Source organism: Panthera onca, chromosome D1 (genome assembly GCF_046562875.1).
Source record: "Panthera onca isolate mPanOnc1 chromosome D1, mPanOnc1 haplotype 2, whole genome shotgun sequence".
Classification (NCBI taxonomy): Eukaryota; Metazoa; Chordata; class Mammalia; order Carnivora; family Felidae; genus Panthera; species Panthera onca.
Genome location: NC_138348.1, coordinates 84121022 through 84145427, shown reverse-complemented (window position 1 = coordinate 84145427; position 24406 = coordinate 84121022). Strand labels below are relative to the sequence as shown.

Sequence of the window (24406 nt, the reverse complement as noted above, 5' to 3'; positions counted from 1 at the left end):
CAAGTTACGTCTAAAGGGAGTTCTCTGTGCCTCTTGGATTTCAATGCCTGTTTCCTTCCCCAGATTGGGGAAGTTCTCAGGTATGATTTGTTCAAGTACACCTTCAGCCCATTTTTCTCTCTTCTTCTTGTTCTGGAATTCCTATGATATGGATATTGTTCCATTTGATTGCATCACTTAGTTCTCTAATTCTCCCCTCATACTCCTGGATTTTTTTGTCTCTCTTTTTCTCAGGTTGCTGTTTTTCCAAAATTTCATCTTCTAATTCACCTATTCTCCCCTCTGCCTCTTCAATCCTCACTGTGGCTGGCTCCATTTTATTTTGCTCCTTATTTATAGCATTTTTTAATTCATCATCACTGTTTTTTAGTCCCTTGATCTCTGTAGCAATAGATTCTCTGCTGTCCTCTGTTTTTTTCAAGACCAGGAATTAATTTTATGACTATTATTCTAAATTCTTGTTCAGTTATACTGCTTAAATTGGTTTTGATCAATTTGTTAGCTGTTGTTACTTCTTGGAATTTCATTTGAGGAGAATTATTCTGTTTTGTCATTTTGGCTAGTTTTTTGTCCCTTATGCATTTTAAATGCTTGTTGTGTGCTCTGCACCTGCAAGCACCGCTATATGAAAGGAGGGTTATACAGTGTCCAGGGCCTGGCCCTTCAGGAGGTGTTTTTTCAGAGATGGTTACTTGCTCTCTGTTGTGTTTGGTTTTTTTATTACCCTACTCTTAGTGATATTTTGGACCCTCCTCCAGGTGTGCTTTGATTTGTTCCTTGGAGTAGCCCTGTAAAGGAAAACAAATAGACAAACAGGAGACAAGAACACACAAACACACAAACAACACAAACAAACAAAAACAAAAACCCAAAGACTAAAAACAAAAAAACCCAAAACACTGACTAAAGTAAAGAAGAGGGTGGAGGCAGTGCTAATGGAAGAGAACATACAAGGAGAGAAATGACAGGAGGAGTGGTGGTGGGGAGCGTGGGGGCGGGGGTGGGGGGAGAAAAGACAAACATTGATTAGACAGAGAGGTAAAAGCCTTAATCCAGATGGAGAGAAAGGAAAATAAAGAAGGAGGCAGGGAAAAGGAAACAGATAAAGTTACCCAGACAGAGAAACTATATTGCTTGATTATTCCAGAGAGAGAGAAAGGAGTGTAAATAAGGAGGTGTAGAACATGTATCAAGACAATGGATTAAATATGTCTGTTTAGACAGACAATAACCAGAGTAACCAGCCTAGGGCATGGAAGAGATAAGGAGGAGAAATGGGGGGGGGGGGGAATGGAGAATATATCTATATATCCAGAATTGACCTAGAGTTAATCCAGGCAATGCTGTGTCCCTTGTCGGGAGTAGCTGTCTGCAGGGTCTGTGCTGCTGTGGTGGATACGCAGTTACCCAGCACAAAGGGGCATGGTTTGGCATAATCTGGACCCACCTCCACTCTAGGCCCCAGTACTGATCCCTGAGGCCCCACCTTGATGGTGGGGGTGTGTAGAATGGTGATCCCCCAGTCTCTTCTCCACGGAGCTGGACCCGATGGACTCTGTTTGAGTCGTCCTTATTGTGCCGAGGGCACAGGTGGAGAGGTCCTTCTCGCTCCACCAACTCCTGTGACCCTGTGCTTGACTAGGATTCAAAGTCCCACTCTGTGCACTCTGGCACTGGGGAGGCGCCTCTCAGTGTGGCGGATATGTGGTCCTGGCTAGCTTTGTCTGTGCCCCTACACTTCAGGGAGGACAGCCTTCTCCTACTGGGGACCAAGAGCCACCACCTTCGCCACGAGCCCCCGGGGTGGCAGACACAGGCAGGCTTTGTCTTTTCCCACAGCACTCCAGAGAGATGGCAGCCTTTTCCTCCTGCAGACTGCACCCTTGGCCCAGCCACTGTGCCCAGGAGTGGCGGACACAGGCAGATTCTGTAATATCACATAGCCCTCCAGGGAGGGAACCACTTCCTCCAACTGAGGACTGAGCCCCTGACCTACCACCACACCCAGGCTCCCCTCCTCTCCAGGTGCACCAACAGAGAGCCAGCTCCAGTCCAAAGAAAGCCCTGCAGTTAGAGATCGGATCCCTCTCAGTCTCAGTCCCCGGTCTTTCTCCTGTCCAGATACGGTCCTGCACTTCCCTAGCCGCTCTTTCTTTTCCCTTTGTCTCTCCGTTGAAGGGAGTGCCTCCACTCCGTGCCCATGTGGCTGTTTTTTATCTCCCCCAGTTTGCAGTTACCCACCTATCTTCTTTCCAGCTTCCCCATTTTCTTCCTAGTAGATTCAGTCTCTTTTCCTCCCAGGCTCTGGTGTTCAAAGTCCTTTGGCTTCTGCACTTCTTTGTTTGAGAGTGGCAGGAAGTATGGGTCCCCCTACTTCTCCGCCATGTTGGCCTAGCTGAGGTTCTTTCTCTCCAACTCTCTTGAATGTCTTGGCTCCTCCAGCGTCTCTTGCTGGGTTTCTCTCATGGCCTTTGGAGACTGGGGAGAAAAGAGAGGGAGGGAATTCTAGTCATGGGGATCAATTTGAGTGGGCTCTGCTTGGTCAAGAGTTGCTTTTCCAGGGACTAACACTTTCCAACAGCCCTCCCAGGTGGGGCTCTCTGTTGTGCTAGATCATCACTTCAACTTGATCTTTAGATAATAATTAAGACTTGGAAATTTGGTCAATGAATAAATGCTGTTTCTAACCCAGATACCTCCTTCCAGGTATTTGCACCTCAAGCCGGGCAGCTGTGACCACAATGTGGCTCAGAGGTACTATTTGAAGTAGCTGCTTCTTTGATGTTTAGTCAAATGGCCTAGAAGAGCTGGCCATTGTAGGAACCTGCGTGCCACACCTGCCCTGGGCACCCTGCGCCCCCTGAGAATATCCATTCCGTGCCGTGTGCCCCCACCTCGCCCTCTGTCCCCATAGTACAGTCTCCATGTTGACCATTGTGTTTGTCTTGTTCCTGACTATAGTCTCAGCTTGCTCTTCTCCTACAGTGGGGTGCATATGAGTGTGCTGAAGAAAGATGCCTTTCAAGGTTTGGCTAAGTCAGAGGGTGGGGAGCCTTTTCTGAAGGCCTCAGAAGCAGGCCTGTGGAGAAGAACCCTGTCTCCTAACACTCTGTGCTGCTCATTGCTGAACATAAGCCAGCCTTGCCAGCTGCCTTTTCTCTTTGCAGGTTGGACTGGTATAATCTGGTCCCTGCATGGCTGAGACACCGGCAATCAGGGCTGCAGGCCAACGGCCAACACTTCATGCTGGAGGACTCCACCTTCTGGATCTTTGGGGGCTCTGTGCACTATTTCCGGGTGCCCAAGGAATACTGGAGGGACCGCTTGCTGAAGATGAAAGCCTGTGGCTTGAATACCCTCACCACGTGAGTGCTGCCACCGCCCCCCCCCCCCCCCCCCCCGGAGCTTTGGCATCTGTGGCATCTGTGTCCTGGGCTTCTTCTAGGCAGCCTAGCCTGTAGGACTCCATCGTGTCAGGATGGGGGAGCGCTGCCAGATCCTGGACCTGAGCAGTCCCTGAAGAGAATCTTTGTGCTAAGCTTTGTGAGGAAAAATATAGGAGGATCAGGTCACCCACACTCCTGCTTAGGTTTGCCAGCTATGACACCTTCCTTTTCCTCATCTGCACAGCACTCCCCACTAGTGCAGATGAGGAGACAGGATGGACGTAAGGTTTAGAGGCATAGAAAGAACAATGGTGTATACATGAAGGAATATAGTGAAGGGGGGGAGTGTAGGGGTGGAAGTGATTAAATTATATATATATATGTATATTTTAAACACTCCACCCCCCAATTTATTTAGCACATGAGTGTGATCTTTTTCAAAATAGCTTCCTAAGGAAGTTCTCATCACCTTTCAGCATTCCTGTTTAGAATTATCTTCAGAGCACTATGGCTTCCAGTCTAGCACTGACCACAGTGACAGGCACATGATAGGCACTCAGTAAAATGCTGAATATGTGAATCAGTTAAAAATATGCTCAGTTGTGAAGAATCTTATCGTTATGTGGATTTATTTCTCAAAACTGCCAAAAGATAGTTGGATCCAAGTCTATGAAATAAAGTGGGTTATATCAGGCTGGGCTATTCTATTTTCAGGAAAAAATATGTGATTACAGATCAAGGATGTGGATTTTCTTGGGTGGTTTGTTGAAGCAGCTCTGAAGATAATTTCTAAGAAGAATTACAGGAATGTTCTGGGCTATAACAGCACAGTTGAAACACATGTATATAATTTTCCAGAAGGATTACTTAAAAGGATCCATTTATTTGTGTATGTAAGTTCTGATCCTGAGGGTACATTCACACATCACAGGACTCCTGAAGCTGGTGAGAATATTGTAGGCTAAGCATCTTGCATTATAAAATCTGAGTAATGTGTATTTCCTTAAATGTGGAGCTCCTGAGTCTCAATTGGAAGGGGCTCCACTGGAAGTCAGGGGTGGGTGGGAGTCCAGGAGAGGAGCAGCTGTGTTACTATCATACATCCCTTGAGTTGGGCCCCTTGAAGAACTTACTTTATTTCCTTATCTTCTCTTTAGAAGATAAGGAAAGAGTTATTTGAAATTCTGGTTGCTTCAGTAAAAACAGGACTGATCAGAGGTTTCCTCTTACCTTACTTTTAACTTACTCTCTTAGAAAGTTACCTTTTCTCCACCAGCTGATAAAGAGAGAACAGGAGACATGGGGAGGGAAGGAGGAACGTGGGGGAGTGCATGCTCAAGCTGACCTGTGATCACATCTTATGCTTCACCCAAATCTTATTGGCCTTCTCTCCCTTCTCCTAAGGAGATGAGTTGTGAGCCACCCAGGGACTGGCCCTGGATACTCTAAGGTCCCTAGATCTCCTCAGTTAGTTCTTGGTTCCAGTCCTGATACCATTAAAACAATGTGCCTAAGAAATACATCTTCAACCATCATAATGGGTTTTAGGGATAAAGAAGGTAATCTGGAAGATGAAGTGGAATAAATGAAAAGCTCATTCCTGTAATTATCTTCTATTATAGCTATGTTCCATGGAATCTCCACGAGCCAGAAAGAGGCAAATTTGACTTCTCTGGGAACCTGGACCTGGAGTAAGTGCTGTCACTGCTTCTGTGGCATGGCCTAAGGCTGGGAGGCAAAGAGGTGGCCCCTTGGGTTGGTCAGGAATCAAAGGGCCATCTCCATTCTGCATTGAGAACCAGAGACAGCCTGGGGTCTGGAGCCTTGTTCTCAGGACCCAAATGCTCTCCAGACATGAACCTGTTACTCTCAGGGTCTGAGTTTGCCTCCTCTGAGCTCAGACCTTTTCATTGCAGCTCAGAGGTATCAATCTTCAGTGTCTGCCCTGTTCTGTAGTGTGGTCCAGCACCTGGGCTGGGACAGGGCTTACCCATGTAGGGTAGCAAGACTGTTGGGGTCAGGTTCACTGTTAGGAACACCCCCCACCCCCCACCCCCCCCCACACACCGTATCTTGTCTGATGTCCTTGGTCCTCATGCCCCCAGTAGAACTATGCAGAAGGTACTGGGCTGGGGGCAGGGGAGAACCCAGCTCGCAGGGTGTCTGAAAGCAGGGAGGGGAGGAGCCAGGTAGATCCACCACCTTGTGATGTGTGTCAGGCTCATCCCCACCCTCCCCCCCCGATGTCTTGAGAGCTGCTGACACTGACCTCCCTAGGGCCTTTGTGCTGTTGGCTGCAGAGATCGGGTTGTGGGTGATTCTGCGTCCAGGCCCCTACATCTGCAGTGAGATCGACCTCGGGGGCTTGCCCAGGTAAGCGGGGCTGTGAGGGGCTGTGGCTTGAGCTGTCCTGTGTGCTTGTGCAAAATGCTAATCACAAAGGTAGGTTTAATTTTGCTATTGAAGTATATTTTTCATTGTGTACTGAAACACCATTCAAGAATAAGTGGGACCTAAAGGGAGCCATTTTAAATGATGTTACTTTATCTTAATAAAGTATTAGAGAAACAAATTATTGTTTTTGTTTTATGTTTTATATTAAAATTTAAGGCTTTAATGAGTTATGTTAGAATGTGTAGTCTCCACTGAGGTCAGTAGAGTGCTCTGTGGCTGGAGTAGAAATCTGGGCAGTAATCACCTGGTACCACATTCATTCCTTGTCCTCATCATTGTGATTAATTTTCAGCAAAAAGACTTTCTTGTTAATAGGTGTAATCTCTCCCATCCTCACAGTGTTCCAGGTGGTTAGATCAACTCTCTCCTATACCATGCCACCTCAAGAGGGAAGAAGGCTGGTCCTGTTTGCCTTGTGGTCTCCTTTGGGAATGGCCTCTCCCTGTAACACAGCTACTAGCCCAGGCTTTGTTTTCTCTCTTTTCTCCAGTTCCACCCAGCCCTTCCCTAGGGATCCCAGGCAGGCTCTGTCTCCATCTCCTTTGCTCTCCAGGATCACTTCTCTGTCTCTGTGCTGTTCAGCTTGGCAAGAGTGCCCTTGACAAGGCCATGCACACAGCCAGAGTGCCCTCCCCCTGCACCTAGGGATTAGAAATCTGTGTGTCAGTGATGTCTTCAGGCCCAGCCAGAGCTTCCAGGAGGACAGGATTTAAGTGTTAGAACAGCAGGAGCTCCAGCACTCAGCCCTTCTCCTGGGCAGCATTGTCCACTCAGGTCCTGGCATCGAGGATGGGCATGTGGGCACACCCCAGGGAGGCCCAAACAGGCAAAGACCCAGTGGTGATGAGAAGCTAGACCTGGTTTAGGTGAGATGGAGGGTGGAGGTGTCAGTCTAAAGGAAGCTGCTCTCTCCTCCTCCATTTTTACCTAACATAAATTGATAATTTTCTGACCTTGTTCAGGACTTCCAACTTAGGATGTGAAGCATTAGACCCTTTTTAAGAAAATATAAGTGTTTTACTTAGAATTTCAAGTGAGAAGGAAGAGTTCCTAACTCTGGAACAAATGATCTGGGTTCATCTGGGAAATGTGATCACAAGGGACAGGCTATGGGAAGAACTAATCTTGCTCTGCAGCTCCTCCTCTGAACTAAGCTCTGAAGAGCTATGGAGGCTGATGCTATTGAGTCACAGGGTCAGCATGGAGAGCAGCAGATGGACGGATGGACAGGAATGAGAAGTGGATTAGCCTCTCATGACCTTCATGTCAGGCTTAGTTTTCTGGGAGACACCAGAAAGTTGCATCTGGTCCCAGTGATTCTTTAACCCTTTTGGCTTTACCCCTTTGTAATGAGATTTTAGAGTAAATGCTTCCATGCTGGGCCTTGAGTTCAGTGAGAAGCTTTTCTCACTCTGACTGGCAGCCAGACCGTAGCCATAAAGCTGGAAATAAAATCCCTAGCAGCGCTGGTGTCTTTTGGTAGGGAAACAAGTGCAGAGTGCAGGTCTTGAGTTCTGGCAGTGTTTGCCCCTGAATCTGTTTGCACAATCTCCTGCCTTCCTGGCTGAGTGGAGGTGGTGGGGTGGGAATTGTCTTGCTTACCCCCAGCACTCTGAAGCCACTGTTTTTCTCCCCACCATCTCCTGCCAAGAGAAACCCACAAACAGTGCAACTAATTCGCACCCCCCTTTTATTCAAGCTGGTTACTCCAAGACTCTGGCATGAGGCTGAGAACAACTTACAAGGGCTTCACCGAAGCAGTGGACCTTTATTTTGATCACCTGATGTCCAGGGTGGTGCCACTCCAGGTAAAAGCAAGGAGACTCTTCTTGGAAGTTCAGCTATTTTCCTACTGGAAGTAAACAGTCCTAGGTTAGCTCTCAGACAAAGGGCTCCCAGTTCCTTTCAATACAGAACACATTCTTCCCCACTGCCTGAGATCTATAATTGGAGGGGTTTGCAATAATTGTCTTTTAAAAGATGTATTTCAATATTGTTTTAGGTGGTTCAGTGCTGAAGAGATAGGCACAAGGGCTTACATTATTCCACACAATGTCCGATGTGATGTCTTATTCTGAAAAACCCACTGATTGGCATCCCAATAGTGGCTCAGTTCTTTGTGAAAAAGAGCATAAATGGATAGGCCCTTACCTGTAATACATGGGACTTTTTGTAGTTATAAAATTACAATTGATGACTTTTCAAGGTACATCTTTCTACTATCAAAAAGGTGCTGTATGGTGCATATTTCATTCAATAAGTGATAAAAATCAATTTTGGGAAGAAATTATCTTATTACTGCATGTAATATTTGGAAGCAATAAAAAAGCAGGAATGGGAATAATTAATAGTTTATGTAAAAATAAGAGTCATGCTGAGAAATTAGTACATTAATAAAAAATTAGTACATCAATAAAAATTGCTCTTTAGTCAATGGTTTGTAATGTTCACAGCACACATAGATCAAAGGAACTACTTGATCATCTGTAGGGCAGACAAATAAAACACTGGGTACTAAGTTAAATTTGAATTTCAGATAAACAAGGAATATGTTTTAGTATAAATATATCCTAAATGTTACATGGGACATACTTACATTAAAAATATTCATAATTTATATAAAAACTTATTCATTATAAATTCACGTATAACTGGCTATCTTGTATTTTTATTTCTTAAATCTGGAAGCCCTAATAATGAAAGAAGCAACAAGCCAGGAAGTTTTTGGCCTACATTTTTATAAGGAAGATGGAATTACTGAGATGATTCAGCAGGTTGTAGTAGATTGGTGGAGGTAGAGGTTTTAGGGAAGGTGGTTTTAGGGAAGGTCATGCCAGGAGTATGGCTTAGAAGCATTCTTAAATATGGAAATGATGTACTAGACCTTTCTTTAAAAAAGCATTTTCTGAGTATAACTCAGAAATATTCATAACTCATAATTCGTAACTCATAATTATTTTATTTTTATTATGGTAATTTTGCCATAATATAAATTTTACCTAACATAAAAATTACCATTCTAACCATTTTTAAGTGGTTTTAAGTTCACTGGTATTAAGTAATTAACATTGTTGTGCAAACATTACCACCATCCATTTCCTGAACTTTTTCAGCTTTCCAAACTGAAACTCTGCATCCATTAAATATTAACTTCCTATCTCCCCTCTCCATAACCCCTGCCAACCACCATTCTACTTTCTGTTTCTATGAAATTGACCACTCTAGGTACCTCATATAAGTAGAATCCTGTAATACTTGTCCTGTTATGTCTGGCTTCTTTCATTTGTCATAATGTCTTCAATGTTCATTTGTGTTGTAGTGGGTGTCAGAATTTCCTTACTTTTTAAGACCTGATAATAATCTATTGTATCTCTGGACCACATTTTGCTCATCCATTCATTCATCAGTGGACACCTAGGTTACTTTTGTCTATTGTGAATAATGTGGCTATGCTAGTTAATCTCACTAAAGCTTTGTCAATTTTGTTAATCTTTTCAAAGAACGAACTCTTGGGCTTTTTTATTTTTCTCTATTTTTAAATCTCTTTTTATCTCTGTTCTAACCTTTGTTATTTCCTTCCTCCTTAAACCTTTAAGTTTAGCTTATTTTTCTCTTTCCTAGTTCATTAAGGTGAAAAGTTAGGTGTTGACTGAACACCTTTCTTCCTTTTTAATGTGTTTATAGATATAAATTTCCCTCTTAGCACTGCTTTTGCTTCATCCCATAACTTTATGTTGAATTTTTATTTTCATTTGACTCAAGATATATCCTGATTTTCCCATTATTTCTTCTTTGGGTTACTGGTTGTTTTTTAAGAGTGTGTTGTTTAATTTCCACATATTCGTGGAATTTGAAATTTGAATTTTTCAGTGTTCTTTCTGCTGTTGGTTTCTAGTTTCATTCTACTGTGATTGGAAAATATGCTTTGAATGGTTTCAATCTTTTAAAAGTATTAAAGGTTCTGTTGTGGCCTAAAATATTATCTCTCCTGGAGAAGAATGTTCCATGTGTACTTGAGAAAAATGTGTATTGTGTCATTGGATGCAGTGTTTATATATGTGGATATGGTACATTTGGTCTATAGTGTTGTTCAAGTCCAAATCTATGTCTTTTTATTGGGGAGTTTAAACATTTACATTTAAGGAAGTTACTATTAGGGAAGCATTTATTTTGGCCATTTTGTTATTTGTTTTCTGTATGTTTTGTAGCTTTTTTTCTCCCTTATTTCCTCTATTACTACCTTCCTTTGTATTTACTTGATTTTTCATAGTGACAAGTTTTGATTCCTTTTTCATTCATTTTTGTGTATATTCTATAGATATTTTCATTGTGGTTACCATGAAGATTACAAATACTGTCCTAAAGATATGATGTTCTATTTTATATTGATGTCAACTAAACTTTAATCACACATACAATCACAACTACTCCTTTACAGCTCAACCTTGCTGTATGTTATTGATGTCACAAGTCACATATTTATATATTGTGTACTCATTAATATAGATTAATAATTATTTTCATGCATTTGTCTTTTAAATCCTGTTAAAAAATAAGAAGTAGATTTATAAACTAAAATTAGAATAATACTGGTTTTTACATTTTTAAAATATATTTACCTTTACAGGAGAACCTTGTATTTTCAAGGGACTTCAAGTCACTGTGTGGCATCTTTTCATTTCAATTTGAGGGACTCTGTGTAGCATTTCTCATAACTCAAGTCTAGTGGTATCAGATTCCCTCAACTTTTATTTGTCTGAGTATGTCTTAACTTCTTCCTCATTGTTTAAGGACAGTTTTGCTGGATACAGAATTCTCAGTTGATAGTTTTTTTCCCCCTTTCAGCACTTTGAATATGTCATCCTTCTGTCACTGCCCTGCCAGATTTCTGGTGATATATCCACTGATAGTCTTATTGGGGATCCTTTGTATGTGTCAAGTTGCTTTTCTCTTGCTCCTTTCAAGAATCTCTTTTTGTCTTTGGCTTTGACGGTTTGATTGTAATGTGCCTTAGTGTCGTCTCTTGGTTAATGCTACTTGGAGTTCACCGAAGCTTCTTGGATTTGTATACCCATGTCCTCTCAAATTTGAGAGGTTTCCAGCCATTGATTTTTCAAATAATCTCTCTGCCCCTTTTCTTTCTTCTTTTTGGAATTTCCACAATGAGTATTTTTGTCTGCTTTCTGATGTTGCATAAGTCCCTCAGGTTTTGTTCCCTTTTCTTCATTCTCTCTTTTTGTTCTGTAGACTGAATAATTTCAAATGACTTGTTTTCAAGTTAGCCCATTCTTTCTTCTTCCTGTTTGAATCTGCTGTTGAACTTCTATGGTGAATTTTTTCTAGTCAGATATATTTTTCAGCTCCAGAAATCTTGTTTATTATATTTTATAGTTTCTCTATCTGTATTGATATTCTCACTTTGCTGATATAGCATTTTCCTGATTTCTTTGTCCATGTTTTTCTTTAGCTCATTGAGCATATTTATGGCGATTGTTTTAAAATCTTTGTCTATTAAGTGTGTGCATTTCTTTAGAGATTTACTTTATTCCTTTGAATGAGCTGTATTATCCTGTTTCTTTGCCTTGTGTTTTTGTTGTTGTTGAAAATTGGACATTTGAAACAACAGTCACCTCTCACAGTCTTTGCAGACTTGTGGGGAACATCTTCACTATTTGGTGGGCTCCTACACATTAAGATAAGCATGGGGTTATGGCTCCAGATCTTCTCAGATGTTTCCTGGGTATGTGTCTAGTCTGGCCTGTGTGTGTGTGCCTTTCACCAACTCCCCTGCCTCCAATTTTCCCTGGCTGCTTTTACATGTCTTAATTTTCCAAAGAGTCTCACCCCACCTTCCTTTGTGGCCTTAGATGTTCTATCATATTCCTCTGCCTATAATCCCTTGCACAGGCATACATGAGTCTGTAGAACCTCTGAAATTTTCACATGCTGTGACCTCCACTGCCTTGTGTTGCTTTTAGCCTGAGGTCCAAACTATGCCAACATTTGCTGTCTGAGCTCCAAATCAGATGAGACAGAAACTAGTCTACTGGGCAGCCCACAGACAAGTGGGCTACAAACAAGTTCCATTTTGCTCCTTTTGTCCTGAGGGAAGGAACTGGGAATTAGATTGATCTTTTGGGATTATGCCACACTGTGCCAGGGAGGAGGTTGGGCAAGGATGAGCAAAAACACCAAAATATTTCCTATCAAACATGTGTTTTTATTCATTTGCTTAAACATTTAACTAGTTTCCAGACCAGTTAATAAAATAAAGTTATTTTATTTAGTCTGTAATTGTTTGATGTTTCCATAGGGAACCAGGGCCTGGAACTCCCTACTTTCTCTGTGTCTTACTGACATCACTCTCAATTATATAATCAAATCTTTTGAGACTTTCGCTTCCAAATGGAATATTTTGCTGCTAATGGGTGAGAAGTATGATGAAATTAGATAGTACAGCTTCCACTACAAATTCAGCTTCTGATTGTTTATCTCTTTCTCCAGTACAAGCATGGAGGCCCCATCATTGCTGTGCAGGTGGAGAATGAATATGGTTCCTATAACAGAGACCCCGCCTATATGCCTTACATCAAGAAGGTAAATATCAGCTCTTTATTTCTTCATATTCCTTCCTCTGGAATGTAGTATGGGCTGTGATGTGACATGTTGGTCTAGTACTTTTCTCATATTAATACCACATTTATTAGTGAATCCTTTCACCATACTTTTATTTCAGTGAGGTCATCACTTATTTACTTTTTATTGAGTCTAATTGGGGGTTGCAGTACACACATGGGGTTGCAGTGGCTGAGAATAAAGGGATGGACTTAATTGAGTGTGAGGATTAGTGAAGTCTCCCTGTAAAGGCTGCCCTCATTCCAGCATCTAAAGCAAGGGTTCCCAGCTTCGTCTGTACATTCAATTTAAAAATCCCTATGCCCAAACCATATAGCATATCAATTAAATAAGAATCTCTGGGGTGGTCCTTAGACATCTGATTCCAACGTGTGTGTGAGTTTGAGAACCATTGATTTAATGTATGGGAGATCAGAGAAGGGCTGGGCTAGATGATACTTTAAAGAACAGGCCTATCTGGTTTCTGTTACTTAGTAGCTGAGACCTTGAGAAAAGGCCTTTATTTTTCTAAACCTCCATTTTCTCTTCTTTTAAGTGGGGATAATGAGAGAATTTGCCTTTCTGAATTGTGCATGTGTGTGAGATCACTTGGCTCAGGACTGTTCTAGGACTGTTCTCAGTAAGTAGTCAATAAATAAGACTTTGATAGATCATTGGCAGTGGTTTTAGAGGAAACATTGAGGAAATGTTAAGTGGCCTCAGGGAATCCACCTAATTAAAGCTGCTTTAGCTTTGGCCCATGACGTCAGCATCTCTTCTACTGTCATAGGCAGATTCATTTTCTGTCTGGAAATTACTTCAGTCCCTGCATGTAGGCAGAATGAGCTCAAGCACTCCTGCTTATAGGATTTCATCTACTCTTGCTCCCTTTTTGTCTCTTGCAGAAAGCCCCATGTAGGGAGCAAGGCTGTCTCCAGAAAGAGGCATTCCCAAAATCAGGAAGGGGAGAGTTCCACCCTGATAGTCAAACCCAACTGCAGACTTGATTAGACCACACCTCCAGCTTCCTCTTTGCCTTTGAATTAGCTAGAAAGATCCCAACAAGGGTGCAGGACAGGAGAGCTTCTTGCATTATAACTCTTTCCCTTGGACTATCTCTTGAATGCTGGAGCTTTTCCAGCAGGTGTTTACTGAGTCCTGAGCTGCAGAGAAGAGCTCTGCTGATGGTGTGGAGAGGAGAATGCAGTTGTTAAGGGGCTTCTCCTGCTCAGTCAACACCTCCCTGGTGTCTGGGGAAGGTACCATATGTGAGACAGATGGACAAAAAGAAGCTGCAGCACACACCCCTGTCATCCTGAGCTCTTGCTCTCAAGCAAGAGCTCCCAGCTCCCCTCCTGAGCTGCCATGCAGCTTTTTCTGGGTGTAATGGACATGTGGACACCATCAGCATAGGATGACCTTGGGTAAGTCACCTCACCTTTCTGAGCCTTAGCCTCATCATGTGTTCAATGGAGACAAGAATGCTTTCTCTAAGGATGTTCTGGGAATGAAGTGAGATTATAGACACAAGACCCCGAACTCTGCTTGGCAGATCACTGGTCATCAGGAAACAGTAATAGTAATTACCCCTTACAGTGTGCAGTCAATAGATTAATGGCCATGAAAAGTCAAGTGCAACTAGTACAGCTGTAAAAGATGGTTACACCCTCTCAACCCACATGATGCTATATGTATAAGGTACGAACAAAGGCAAAGCCTGTTACATATCAGCAAATGACTGGCTAGACAGTTGTGAGGTGGTAGGTCCAGGGCTTTTAATAAACATCTTATCTTACCTAATGGATTGAACTTCTGTGGCTTCTGTTGTCCCTGAGAATTAGGGCCCACTCTGCTCTTTCCTTACTTGCATCAGGTTTAGATATGAACATTATGCACCCCATGGATTATCTCTCTGCCTCACCTGCTTCCCAAAAGAATTTGGTTGAAATAAGCAATCTGATAAAAATATCTGCATGTTAAATTATAGGAAAGTCCCCCTTGCTGGGGTTTCTAATCCAAAAGAGCCCATAGGCCCAAAGCAGAGCCTTTCAAGGTGGGCAGACTCTAGATTCAAGTCCATACTGGCTCACTTGCTCTGTATCCCTTAACACTTTATCCAACCTCTCTGAGAGTCTTCATCTGTACAGTTATTAAATGTGAGGATTGAATAGGCTAGTCTATGTAAAGTAGTTAGCAGAAGGCCTGGCGTGAATGTAAGTGTTAGCAGTTATTTGGAGTGGTAAAATGGTTATTGCATCTCAACACAGTGTGTGTTCCTTCCAGTTCTTCATTTGATTTACAACCTGCAAGGAGTGCCTCCTGTTCTACTGGGCATGTGCAGCATGTCATAGGCATGTGGCTGGGGCATGGTGGTTGAACAGAGCCCACCCTGGCCCAGTGTGAGGAAGTGATGGGCTGCTTGCTTCTGGTATCAGGAAGGCCTGACCCACTTGTAGAGCCCTGTAGTCAGCTGCTAGGTGACAGCATAGCATCTGGCCCTGCCGAGCTGCCCTCTGTTCCTAGATGGGAACAGGACACCAGCCAGACCTGACACCTTGCCAGATCTGGGGCAGCCAAGAGATGTCAGAGTCTGACAGCCCTGCCCCTGCCTCAGCTGGACTTCAGCTGATAGGAGGTTTGTTGAACATGGTGGGCACAGACAGGAGGGTTTCTGTCCATTTTCTGTGGAGAGGTAAATGCTTTATTTTGAATCTTTCCCTCTTTCTTTTCTGGCTGCCACCTTCCCAGCTGTGTGACATGGCAGGAGCTCTGAGGAGTGAATATTGACTTGTCTTCTTCCCCCCCATAGGCCTTGGAAGACCGGGGTATTGTGGAATTGCTCTTGACTTCAGACAACAAGGACGGCCTGCAAAAGGGAGTCATGGATGGAGGTGCCTACCTGGAGGCTGTGCAGGGATAGGGTGGGGGATCAGCACCCTGGCCTCACTGTGCACGCCCCCCTCCCCAAATGGCCTGAGCCACAAGTGGAGTTTCTCTGCTATCTGTGCTTCTCCTGTTTGCATGGCACTGGGCCCGAAGCTCTGGGCCTCAGAGGGTTGGAGGATCCATGTCACATGGATCTCTCTGGTCTCCCACTTCTGCTGAGCACTTACTCAGGACACTAACAGTGTTCTGCAGACTACAAGCTGGAAATGGTGAGTTGGTCATACTGGAAAGTCTCTGCATGTCTGCAGAGAGGGTGTCCTGCGAGGATGGCTTACTCAAACCCTGCCAAAATCGTGGAGATGGCTGACCACTGCCCAGGGGGTATGTAGCCCCTGCTGTGACAGCAACTGGCTGAGCAGCAAGTGTAGATGACCATGGTGGCTCTCCATCCAGCAGCATCCATCTCCCTGACTCTAACCTCTCTTCCTGTTACTGTAGATGTGCTGGCCCAGCTCCACCCTTGTGCACCAAGCCCTTTCTCCCTCAGCTACTCAAGGGCATTGCTCCAGCAGCTCTCTGCTTCTGCCCTCAGTCATCAGATTTTCTCTTTCTGTTTGATTATTCCCATCTGCATATCAACATGTTCTTTCTCTCTTCTTTATTTTTTAAAATTTATGTATTTATTTTGAAGAGAGAGAGAGCGAGAAAGAGAGAGAGAGAGAGAGCACCTTTGGCCATGGGACGGGCAGAAAGGAGAGGGAGAATCCCAAGCAGGCTCCATGCTCTCAGCAGGGAGCCTGATGCGGGGCTCAAACTCATGAACCCCAGATCATGACCTGAGCCAAAAGCAAGAGTCAGATGCTTAACCAACAGAGTCACCTAGGCACCCCTATTTCTCTCTTCTAAAAGAAATCTCTTGACTCATTTTCCCATCCAAAGCCTGTTGTGTTTCTCTGCTCCCCTTTCAAGAGCTCTCCCCATGTCCATGCTCACTGGCCCCCCAGGCCCTTTCCCCTCCTCTCTCTTAAACCATGGGAACCACATTACTACCCTCACCATTCCACTGCCGCTGCTCTTTTTGAGATCGCCAGTGACCTCATGTTATAAATTTAAGCGTTCATCCTCATTGCCTCTGACTTCTCTGATTTTACTTATCAGCAGCCATCAATCTCTTCCCTTTAAATGTTTTCCACCCTTGGTGTCTGAGACCCAATTTCCTACTTTTTTCTCTGAACTCACAGGCTGCTCCTTCTTGGTATCTCCTGCTGGTCACATGTCTGTCTCCAAATTCTGATGTTTAAATTCTTTGCTTCTCACCCTTTGGAATGAATTCTCTTCTCCATACACTCAGTGTCCTGGTGGTGTCATCCAGGTGACTTTAAATCTGATCTGTGTGTTGATAACTGTGAGATGCTCGTCTCTGTCAGCAACCTTCCCTGAACTCCTGCCTCACGTGTGCATCTGCATACTGGGCACAGCGCCCAGGAAGGCTGCAGGTCTCAGTGGAACCAGCAGAGAACTGAACTTGTCTGTTTCCCTCCCAGAGTCGGCCCCACTTTTTAGTCTTCTTATTCTCAGTAAATTGCATCTCCATTTCCCCTAGTTGCCCTGGCCCTAAACTTTGTAGGCACTCTCAGACCTCTTCTTCTGTGTGCCTGACATACAGCCATCAGCAAATACTTTTTATCTTTATCTTCAAATTTATCCAGATTCAAGTTTTAGCATCTGAACTGTTACCATTGTTCTCATATGCATTATTGCCACAGCACTGAACTGATGTTCCTTTTTATTGTTGACTCCTGCACAACTTTTTCTGAACATAGTATTTGAAAATGTCATTTGGATCACCTCATGCCTCACCTGAACTTCAGGTACATTCTGCCTTGCTGACAGTGAAGCACAAGCTATGAGAAAAACCTTCAGGGGCATCCTTTGACCTGTGACCTCTGTGACCTGGCCAGGTGTCTCCTGCTCCACCCTCCTGGCCTCCTACCTGTTCTTGGAACATACTGGACACCTCCAGCCTTCATGCAGATACCTGCATAGCTATTCCATTTCCTCCCGTTTTTCTCGGAGATCACCTCCAAGTGAGGTTTCCTCCAAACACCCAAGCTCCTCCTGGAGCTCCCCCGGCTCTTTGGGCCTGCTTTATTTGGCCTTCTAACATTCTGGGTAGTTTGTTTTATTTACGTGTCTCACTGCAGTGCTAAGTTCAGTCTTGTTAGGCTGTACTCCTGTGCCTGGACACGGTTCGGTTCATGCTCTGCATAGATGATGGTGGTTGAAGGGCCTCTTATGAGCTGCCTGGTGCTTCCTGCGGGCTCCCACAATCGGCTTGCTCCTGCTGCAGTGCATGTCCCTTTCCAGTTCCTTCTTCGTCGCCCTCCCCTCCACTAGACTGAACAGATAGGGCCTTTCATCTTCGCAGCCCTAGGCCAGCGCCGGCCAGCAGGGGGCCCCCAGGGCGTGACTGCTGGATGAATGAACAGAAGGCCCTTTCCCTAGACTATTGAGTTCCTCAAGGACCAGCAGCGATTCCCGCCATTTCCACGCGGAGGCACTGTCTCCTGTGACTACTTCCAAGGCCTCCGCTGGCCCGTGCCATTCGGTGGGGCCTAGGAGGAGCTGTGGCCAGTGCTGGGAAGGCAAGGCCCTTTGAAGGCTGGTGTATATTTTTAGCGTGTCGGCAGTGTGCTGAGCAAGGCCTCTGGTGCATTAGGGAGTCTCCGAGGCAGGTTGCTGGACACCATACCCTCTCTACGGCGCGCTCCTCCCCTCGCCCGCCCGCCAGGCCCCTTCTCCAGGCTATGCCCCCTCCATGCTCCTCCCCACGCCCCGCTTCGGCCCCTCCTTGCCTCTCCCTGCCAACTCGGGTGCCGCCCCCGCGGTGCCCTTCTCTGCCTCACCCCGGCTCCGCCCCCGCCGTGCCCCTCCCGGCCCCACCCCCTTGGCCCCGCCCCCGCCGTGCCGCTCTGTGCCCCGGCCCCGCCCTCGGCGTGCCTTTCCTGCCCCAACCCCGGCTCCGCCCCCGCCAAGCCCCTCCTGGTGCCTTCTAACTCCCTGACCTCCAGAGCCGTGCTTGCTGCCCAGAAAGACTTTTTTCAGTTAGTTAAAAATGTAATTAAAGTAAGACATTCACAAGGTGTAAAAATAAAGCCACAGAAGTGCGGCTTCCTCCTCCACTCCCCATACGAGACCTGGGCCCGCAGCGTTCCTGGCGGTGTGGCTACGTCATAATTCTGGTTGGTTTCTTGGTGCCTGCATTACCACGTGGAAATGCCCTTCCCACCCGCTAGGGTGCGAGCCATATTCTGGGCAGTATTTGTGAACTGGCTGACTTTCGGTTGCTTGGTTTTCACTTTCGGTGTAATTATCCTGTTTATTCTCTTTTCCTTTCAATTTTTTAAATCTCCCCCCTTTCACTTTTATTTATTGTTTTTTGTTTTTTTTTAAATTTAAGTTGACGCACACATAGTTGACACACAATATTACATTAGTTTTAGGTGTCCCCCCCCCCTTTCTCTTTTAAACAAACCTTTACCAAAGATCTTCCAAATTTCTGTCACACTGTGTTTCAAACATCTGTATATATCAGATTCTGTGTCAAGTCCGATGGGTCTGAGACCCCACTGCCCCTGACCTGATGGAGCTCTACCTGAGGCCGACCTCTGGTTCTCTCTGGAACTGTGAAGGCACTGTTCCCTGATTTTCTAGCGCCCGCTGTCACTGCTGAGGTACAGGCACATTCTGTTTCCTGATCCTTTTATATATTCTCTGTGTGTATTTTTTGCTTCCCATTTCTACAAAACTACAGGATTTTCCTTTATCCTTGGTATTCTGGTATTTCACAATGATGTTCTTTGGTGTGAGATTCTTTTCCTTTTGTGGCACTTTTGTGAGTCATTTGAATTGAAACAGCTGTGGTTGTTGTCAGTGGGACATCTAGTCAGTGCTTTCTTTCTTTCTTTTTTTTTTTTTTTTGATATGTTTTCCCTCTTTTTTCTGATCTTTTGGTCACTCCTGTTATTTGTAGATTGGGCTTTTATATCGATGATCTAAGTTGCTTGTCTTTTTGATTGATCTCCGCCCTTTAGTTCCATGTTCTGGATGACTTCCTCAATTTCTGTCCTGTAATCTTTCTCTTATTTCCTGGATTTTATTTTCTTGAATATATTTCTTTTCTCAGGGCATACTTTTTTTTTTTTTTTTTTAGCATTTATTTATTATCGAGAGACAGAGAGACACAAGCATGAGCAGGGGAGGGGTAGAGAGAGGCGGAGACACAGAATCTGAAGTAGGCTCCAGGCTCTGAGCTGTCAGCACAGAGCCCGACGCGGGGCTCGAACTCACAAACTGTGAGATCATGACTTGAGCCAAAGTGGGTTGCTCAACCGAGCCACCCAGATGCCCCCAAGGACATATTTTTTAAATGGACAGTATCTTTCTTACCTTGCTTTGAGGATGTGCTACTTTTTTTTTTTTTTTTTTTTTTTTAATACTTAACAGTTCTGCTCAATCTTCCACGAGGGGATTTTTCTCAATTGTTTGGCTCTTGTCTGAGCAGTTGAAGGAGGAGGCACTGAACAGCCACATGGCAATGAGTGCCAGGAGAGGCTGGGGCAGGGGTTGGGTTGGGGTGTGCTATTTAAAGGATGGAAGCCTTTAAATGTCAGTGTTTGGAGATAATCTCTTTAGTGCTTTTAAGTGTTTCCAGAGAAGAATCCTTTGATCTGTTGCTGGAGTCAGGCAGGAGGAATGGGCAGGAATCCCCTGACTGAGATGGCCCTTATGCCCCACTGCAAACCTCTCCACACTCTGCTGCACAGATCCCTCCAAGCCTGGAGACACTCAGGCTCAGCTTTTCCAGAGAGTGTGGTCCCCTGGGGTTGGGCACCAGTGGGGAAGAGGCTGGGGAAGAGGCTTGAGGGGTGTGTAAGGCAGGGGACAGAGATGTCCTCCGGCTGCATGGTGTCTGGGACGTCAGGTAAGTCCTTAGGCTGGAAGTGGGGAGTGGTCGAAACTTCTTCCACTCTCCTAGGCCATTTACTGACCCGCTGCCCTTTGCAGTCTTCTGAGATTTTCTTGAAACTTCCTCTCGGCTTTGTCTTCTCTTCAGGTCTTGTTTTTTACAAACTTCCACTTTTGCATTCCTTCATTTTTATTTTAGTGGAGTGTGAGGAAGGCTAGCAATAGTTGTTGTGTTCAATTAGCCATGCTAATCCTGTTCACTTCTGAGGTTTTTGCCTGCTCAGTTTCAGACGGGCTTCTTGTCTTCAAGGTTTCTCCTTTACATGAGGAGGGGTCTCGATATAGAGTCTTTTATCCAGTAGATTGCTGGAGGATGGTGACATCCAAGGACAATGGGTCAGTGTCAGATGGGCCTGGGATTGTAGCCCTAGTCTGCTGCTCACCAATTGTGTGACCTTGAAGCAAATGTTTTAATCTCTTAGAGCCTCAGCTATTGTTTATTTTTAATCGCTGGTAATCAGTGGCTTATGTCCAACAGGACAGTGTCAGGGTGGCCAGCTTGGCAGGCTGGCCCAGTCTCTGTCATGTATTCCCAGACCCACTGGAGCTAAGACCAAGCCCAGTGCCTCTGAGTCCTACTGTCTAGGGGGACAACAGGCAGGCAAGGAGCCTCAGAGCCAAGTTCTGCAGCTGGCGTAGGCCAAAGGGTCCATGGCCACAAGCCAAATGTAGCACATCTTTCTCCAGCATACCTTTCACTGGTGCCATTTATTATTATTTTTAAATGTTTATTTGTTTGTAGAGAGAATGCCAAGCAGGCTCTGAGCTGTCAGTGCAGAGCCCGATGCAGGGCTCGAACACGTGAACCATGAGATCATGACCTGAGCCAAAATCAAGAGTTGTACGCTTAACCAACGAAGTCACCCAAGCATCCCTCGCTGGTGCCATTTAAAATATAATTTTAAATTATAGAATGGACACATTATGGAATGGAATACAAAATTAGTCCTCATCTAAGGAATAAAAGAGGAGTTTTCATTTAGGTCATCACCTTGCACTAGATACTTGAGGTGCAAAATAAACATGAGACTCTCGGCTCCTCCAAAAGAATAACTAACAGAAATGCACACTCTCATTGTAAAAATTACATTAATCAAAAACAGATGCCTCGTGAGTGACTGCCCTGTAAGCTCTGTGCTGAGCGGTAGAGTTTCCAAGATGAATAAGATAAATCTCCTGACATCACAGGAACTTAACTCTAATTGGAGGTGGGAAACAATGTCAAGATTAGTTAATTTATTTTGCTGATGAATTGGGAAAGGTCTTGGTTAATTCAGAATGTCTCCCTGGCTTTAAGACAATCCTTTCTCTTTTCTGCTTGCCGTTCACAGTGCTGGCCACCATCAACTTGCAGTCACAGCATGAGTTGCAGTTATTAACCAACTTTCTCTTAAGTGTCCAGGTAAGTCTGGCCCAGGAGCAGCTGCCTGCTCTGCTTAGCATGAGTGTAGGAAGTCTTAGAGTCAAGTAGAACCTCTGTCAGGAAGTGTGCGGTGTTTTGGGGTACCTGCAGCTATGCCCAGGGCTCTGGGACAGGGGAAGAAGGACTCAGGACTCTCTCAGCCTTTCATCTCACAGACATTCTGTTGCACTGTGGCTCCTAACCCCTGTTGTCCCCATGTTGCCACACCACCAGTCAGAATAGCAGTGTAGAAGTGGAGAAGTTTCTCTGAATTGTTGCTGTATAGACTGATGCATGAATGTGGTTTCCTGCCTCTTGAGAAAGGGGCCCTTTTTGGAGCTCTAGGCTCAGTTTGCTCATAGAAGCTCTGGACTAGAATTTTGTGGACTCCACAAAAATGCTTTCCTGTCCTGTACTGTGTGTCTGACCTTAACCTGTAGGTTTCTAGGCCTAGAAAGATTATTTCATCAGCAGGATGGGAGGCCTGAGCCATTCCAGGTCAGAGAAGAAAAGAATTTCTAACTATAAGTCCACATCTCTTAAGTTGATGGGAATTTACAGTTAAATCCTATTCTGATTGATTTCTCTTCTCTAGAATTCATGTGCCTGTCTTTCCTAAGGAGGCAGATGGAATCTGGCCATGGCCCATTCATAGAGCTGAGGCCCCATCTCTCACCATGTCTTAATGAAGGGTGTGAATGCTCCAAATTGTCACCACCTATTAGATGTAGGCATTGATCCCAGGCCTAGTGTGGAGCTGTTGGAGTGTTCATATCACTCGTGAATAGGTGCCCACAGAGATGGTAGGGCTGTTCTCCATCTCACCTGTTTGTTTGGTAGAGCAGAAGTAGCATTCGAAGGCACATCCATCTGAAGTCACCATGGAAGTGTGAAGCCGTGGAAGATGAGGGCTGCCCATGTGTATGATGTGGCTACTACTTGAGTTTAGAGGGACAAAAGGAATGAGAAGAGATGGGGCAGGATGGGAACTGACCCCAGGGAGATTTTGTTAGGCTGATCAGGGGAGAGACAGTAGGTCTGGGTGGGCCTGGGTCCAGACCCTTTCTCCTTTCCTTCCTTCCTCCAGTGTTCACTGAGTGTCTGCTCTGCATGTAGAGTGTGGCTAGGCCCTCTTGCCCTGAAGTAACTAAGATAGTAGGGTCTGTGTCCTCATGGGGTTTGTGACCTACCTGTGGAAATATGTGTCCAATAAACAGTTCCCCAGAAACTGAGTAGGATTGTGCTTGAGTGCTGTCCAAGGCAGGTATAGCATTTTGTGAGCTTCCCCTCTGCCCACTCTGTAGTGTGATCCCTCTGTGCTTCTCTTTCCTCTTCTGTGAAGTGTGAATGATGGTAGTATCTTCTCATAGGGTTGAGGAGCAAATGAGGTAATATTTGGAAAGCACCTGGGATAGCAAGGCTTCATGTTGGCTCCTTTATAGTCATCCTTAGAGAGGGGCCCCACACCTGTGCACCCAGGCCAAGTCATCCTGCTGACAGACTGGTACTGCCAATGGCCTTTCTGTCTGCAGTTCAGGGATGTCTGTTTTACTCAAGGAAGAGGACTTAGATCAAAGTCTGCTTTGAATACTCAAAGAGGATAGTTCCAGCTCTGCTTACTTTGGGATGTCAAAACCTTGCTGGGTCCTCATGTCCCTGTCCAGTGATGGTTTCTTGAGCTCTTCCCAAGTGCTAGGCATCATGTGCTGAAGGCTGTACATGTAATATCTCATTTAATTCTCCCAGTAACCAGGTGAGCTGTCTCCTCATTTTACAGTTAAGGGCACAGATTTATAGAACAAATAGAGCACCCAGTAAGTGACTGGTGAGGGAGTATAGCACAGTTGCCTGAGGCAGAGTTCTAGCTCTTCACCACATGTGTGGGGCAGTGACCTGGGCCACTGGTAGATACCCCCATATCTTGGCCCTGGCACCCTCAAGTTGGGAAATCCCTTCCTGGTACTGGAGACTATTGACATATGACACTTGGAATCTACTTCTCCCTTAGTGACTTAAACATGGTATATATAGTGTATCCCCTTCTTGGGAGGGAGACAGCTGTAAAGACAACCAAACCACCAGTCTTGCTAAAAAAAATTGTTGTGACTACTTTGACCTTTACTCTGGTGGGGTTGATATCTTCTACTCATAAGATAATAAATCTACCCCATCACTCTGGACCAGATTTTGTTGCTCTGTATGTGTTGTCCTCTAAATGTAAGGCCATCACTAACAGAGAAAGTACTTGATAAATGAGGATGAATGAGAAAGGATCTCTAGTAGGAAACCTGAAACAGCAGCAAATTAGTCCTTACACCTCCCTCAGATGCTCTGGTTCTTCTGAAAACATGGCAGAATAAAGCATGGCTCTGGGAATGATTTCTGCTTCCTGGGGACAATCCCATGCGAAAGTCGTACTCTGAGGTAATATTAAAGACTTAATTGTTATTGTTATTGAACATCCTAGCCAAGGTGTGAAGCCAATTATTGTGGCTGCAGCGCCTGAACTGTGAATAAGTGTGCTATATAGTGCTCTGATTTTCTTGTCCAGTTTTGCACTTTTGTTTAAGCTAGATCTCAAGAAAGGACCCACTCTATAGCCCTCTGACTCTTCCAGCACCTGAGGGGTCTGCAT

General features: G+C 44.8%; 1 protein-coding gene and 1 long non-coding RNA gene across 3 annotated transcripts in view; one reads left to right on the top strand and one right to left on the bottom strand.

Annotated features, from left to right (window-relative positions):
• LOC132661107 (beta-galactosidase-1-like protein 2) overlaps positions 1 to 24406 on the top strand; it is a 51030-nt gene that overhangs the window by 16947 nt on the left and 9677 nt on the right. Inside the window, exons 2-9 of one of the 2 annotated variants that reach the window (XM_078432967.1) lie at positions 2707 to 2754; positions 3168 to 3365; positions 5009 to 5077; positions 5664 to 5759; positions 7540 to 7648; positions 12345 to 12437; positions 15265 to 15346; positions 21701 to 21771. In XM_078432967.1, the coding sequence (XP_078289093.1) occupies positions 2707 to 2754; positions 3168 to 3365; positions 5009 to 5077; positions 5664 to 5759; positions 7540 to 7648; positions 12345 to 12437; positions 15265 to 15346; positions 21701 to 21771 (766 nt within the window). The remainder of the gene's footprint in view (positions 1 to 2706; positions 2755 to 3167; positions 3366 to 5008; positions 5078 to 5663; positions 5760 to 7539; positions 7649 to 12344; positions 12438 to 15264; positions 15347 to 21700; positions 21772 to 24406) is intronic. The other variant, XM_078432968.1, reaches the window with a different exon arrangement.
• LOC132661109 (uncharacterized) lies at positions 1088 to 18147 on the bottom strand. Its single transcript, XR_009602048.3, has 3 exons — positions 17532 to 18147; positions 7583 to 7692; positions 1088 to 2478 (listed from the first exon to the last, which is right to left on the bottom strand). It is a non-coding gene; the product is annotated as an uncharacterized LOC132661109 (long non-coding RNA).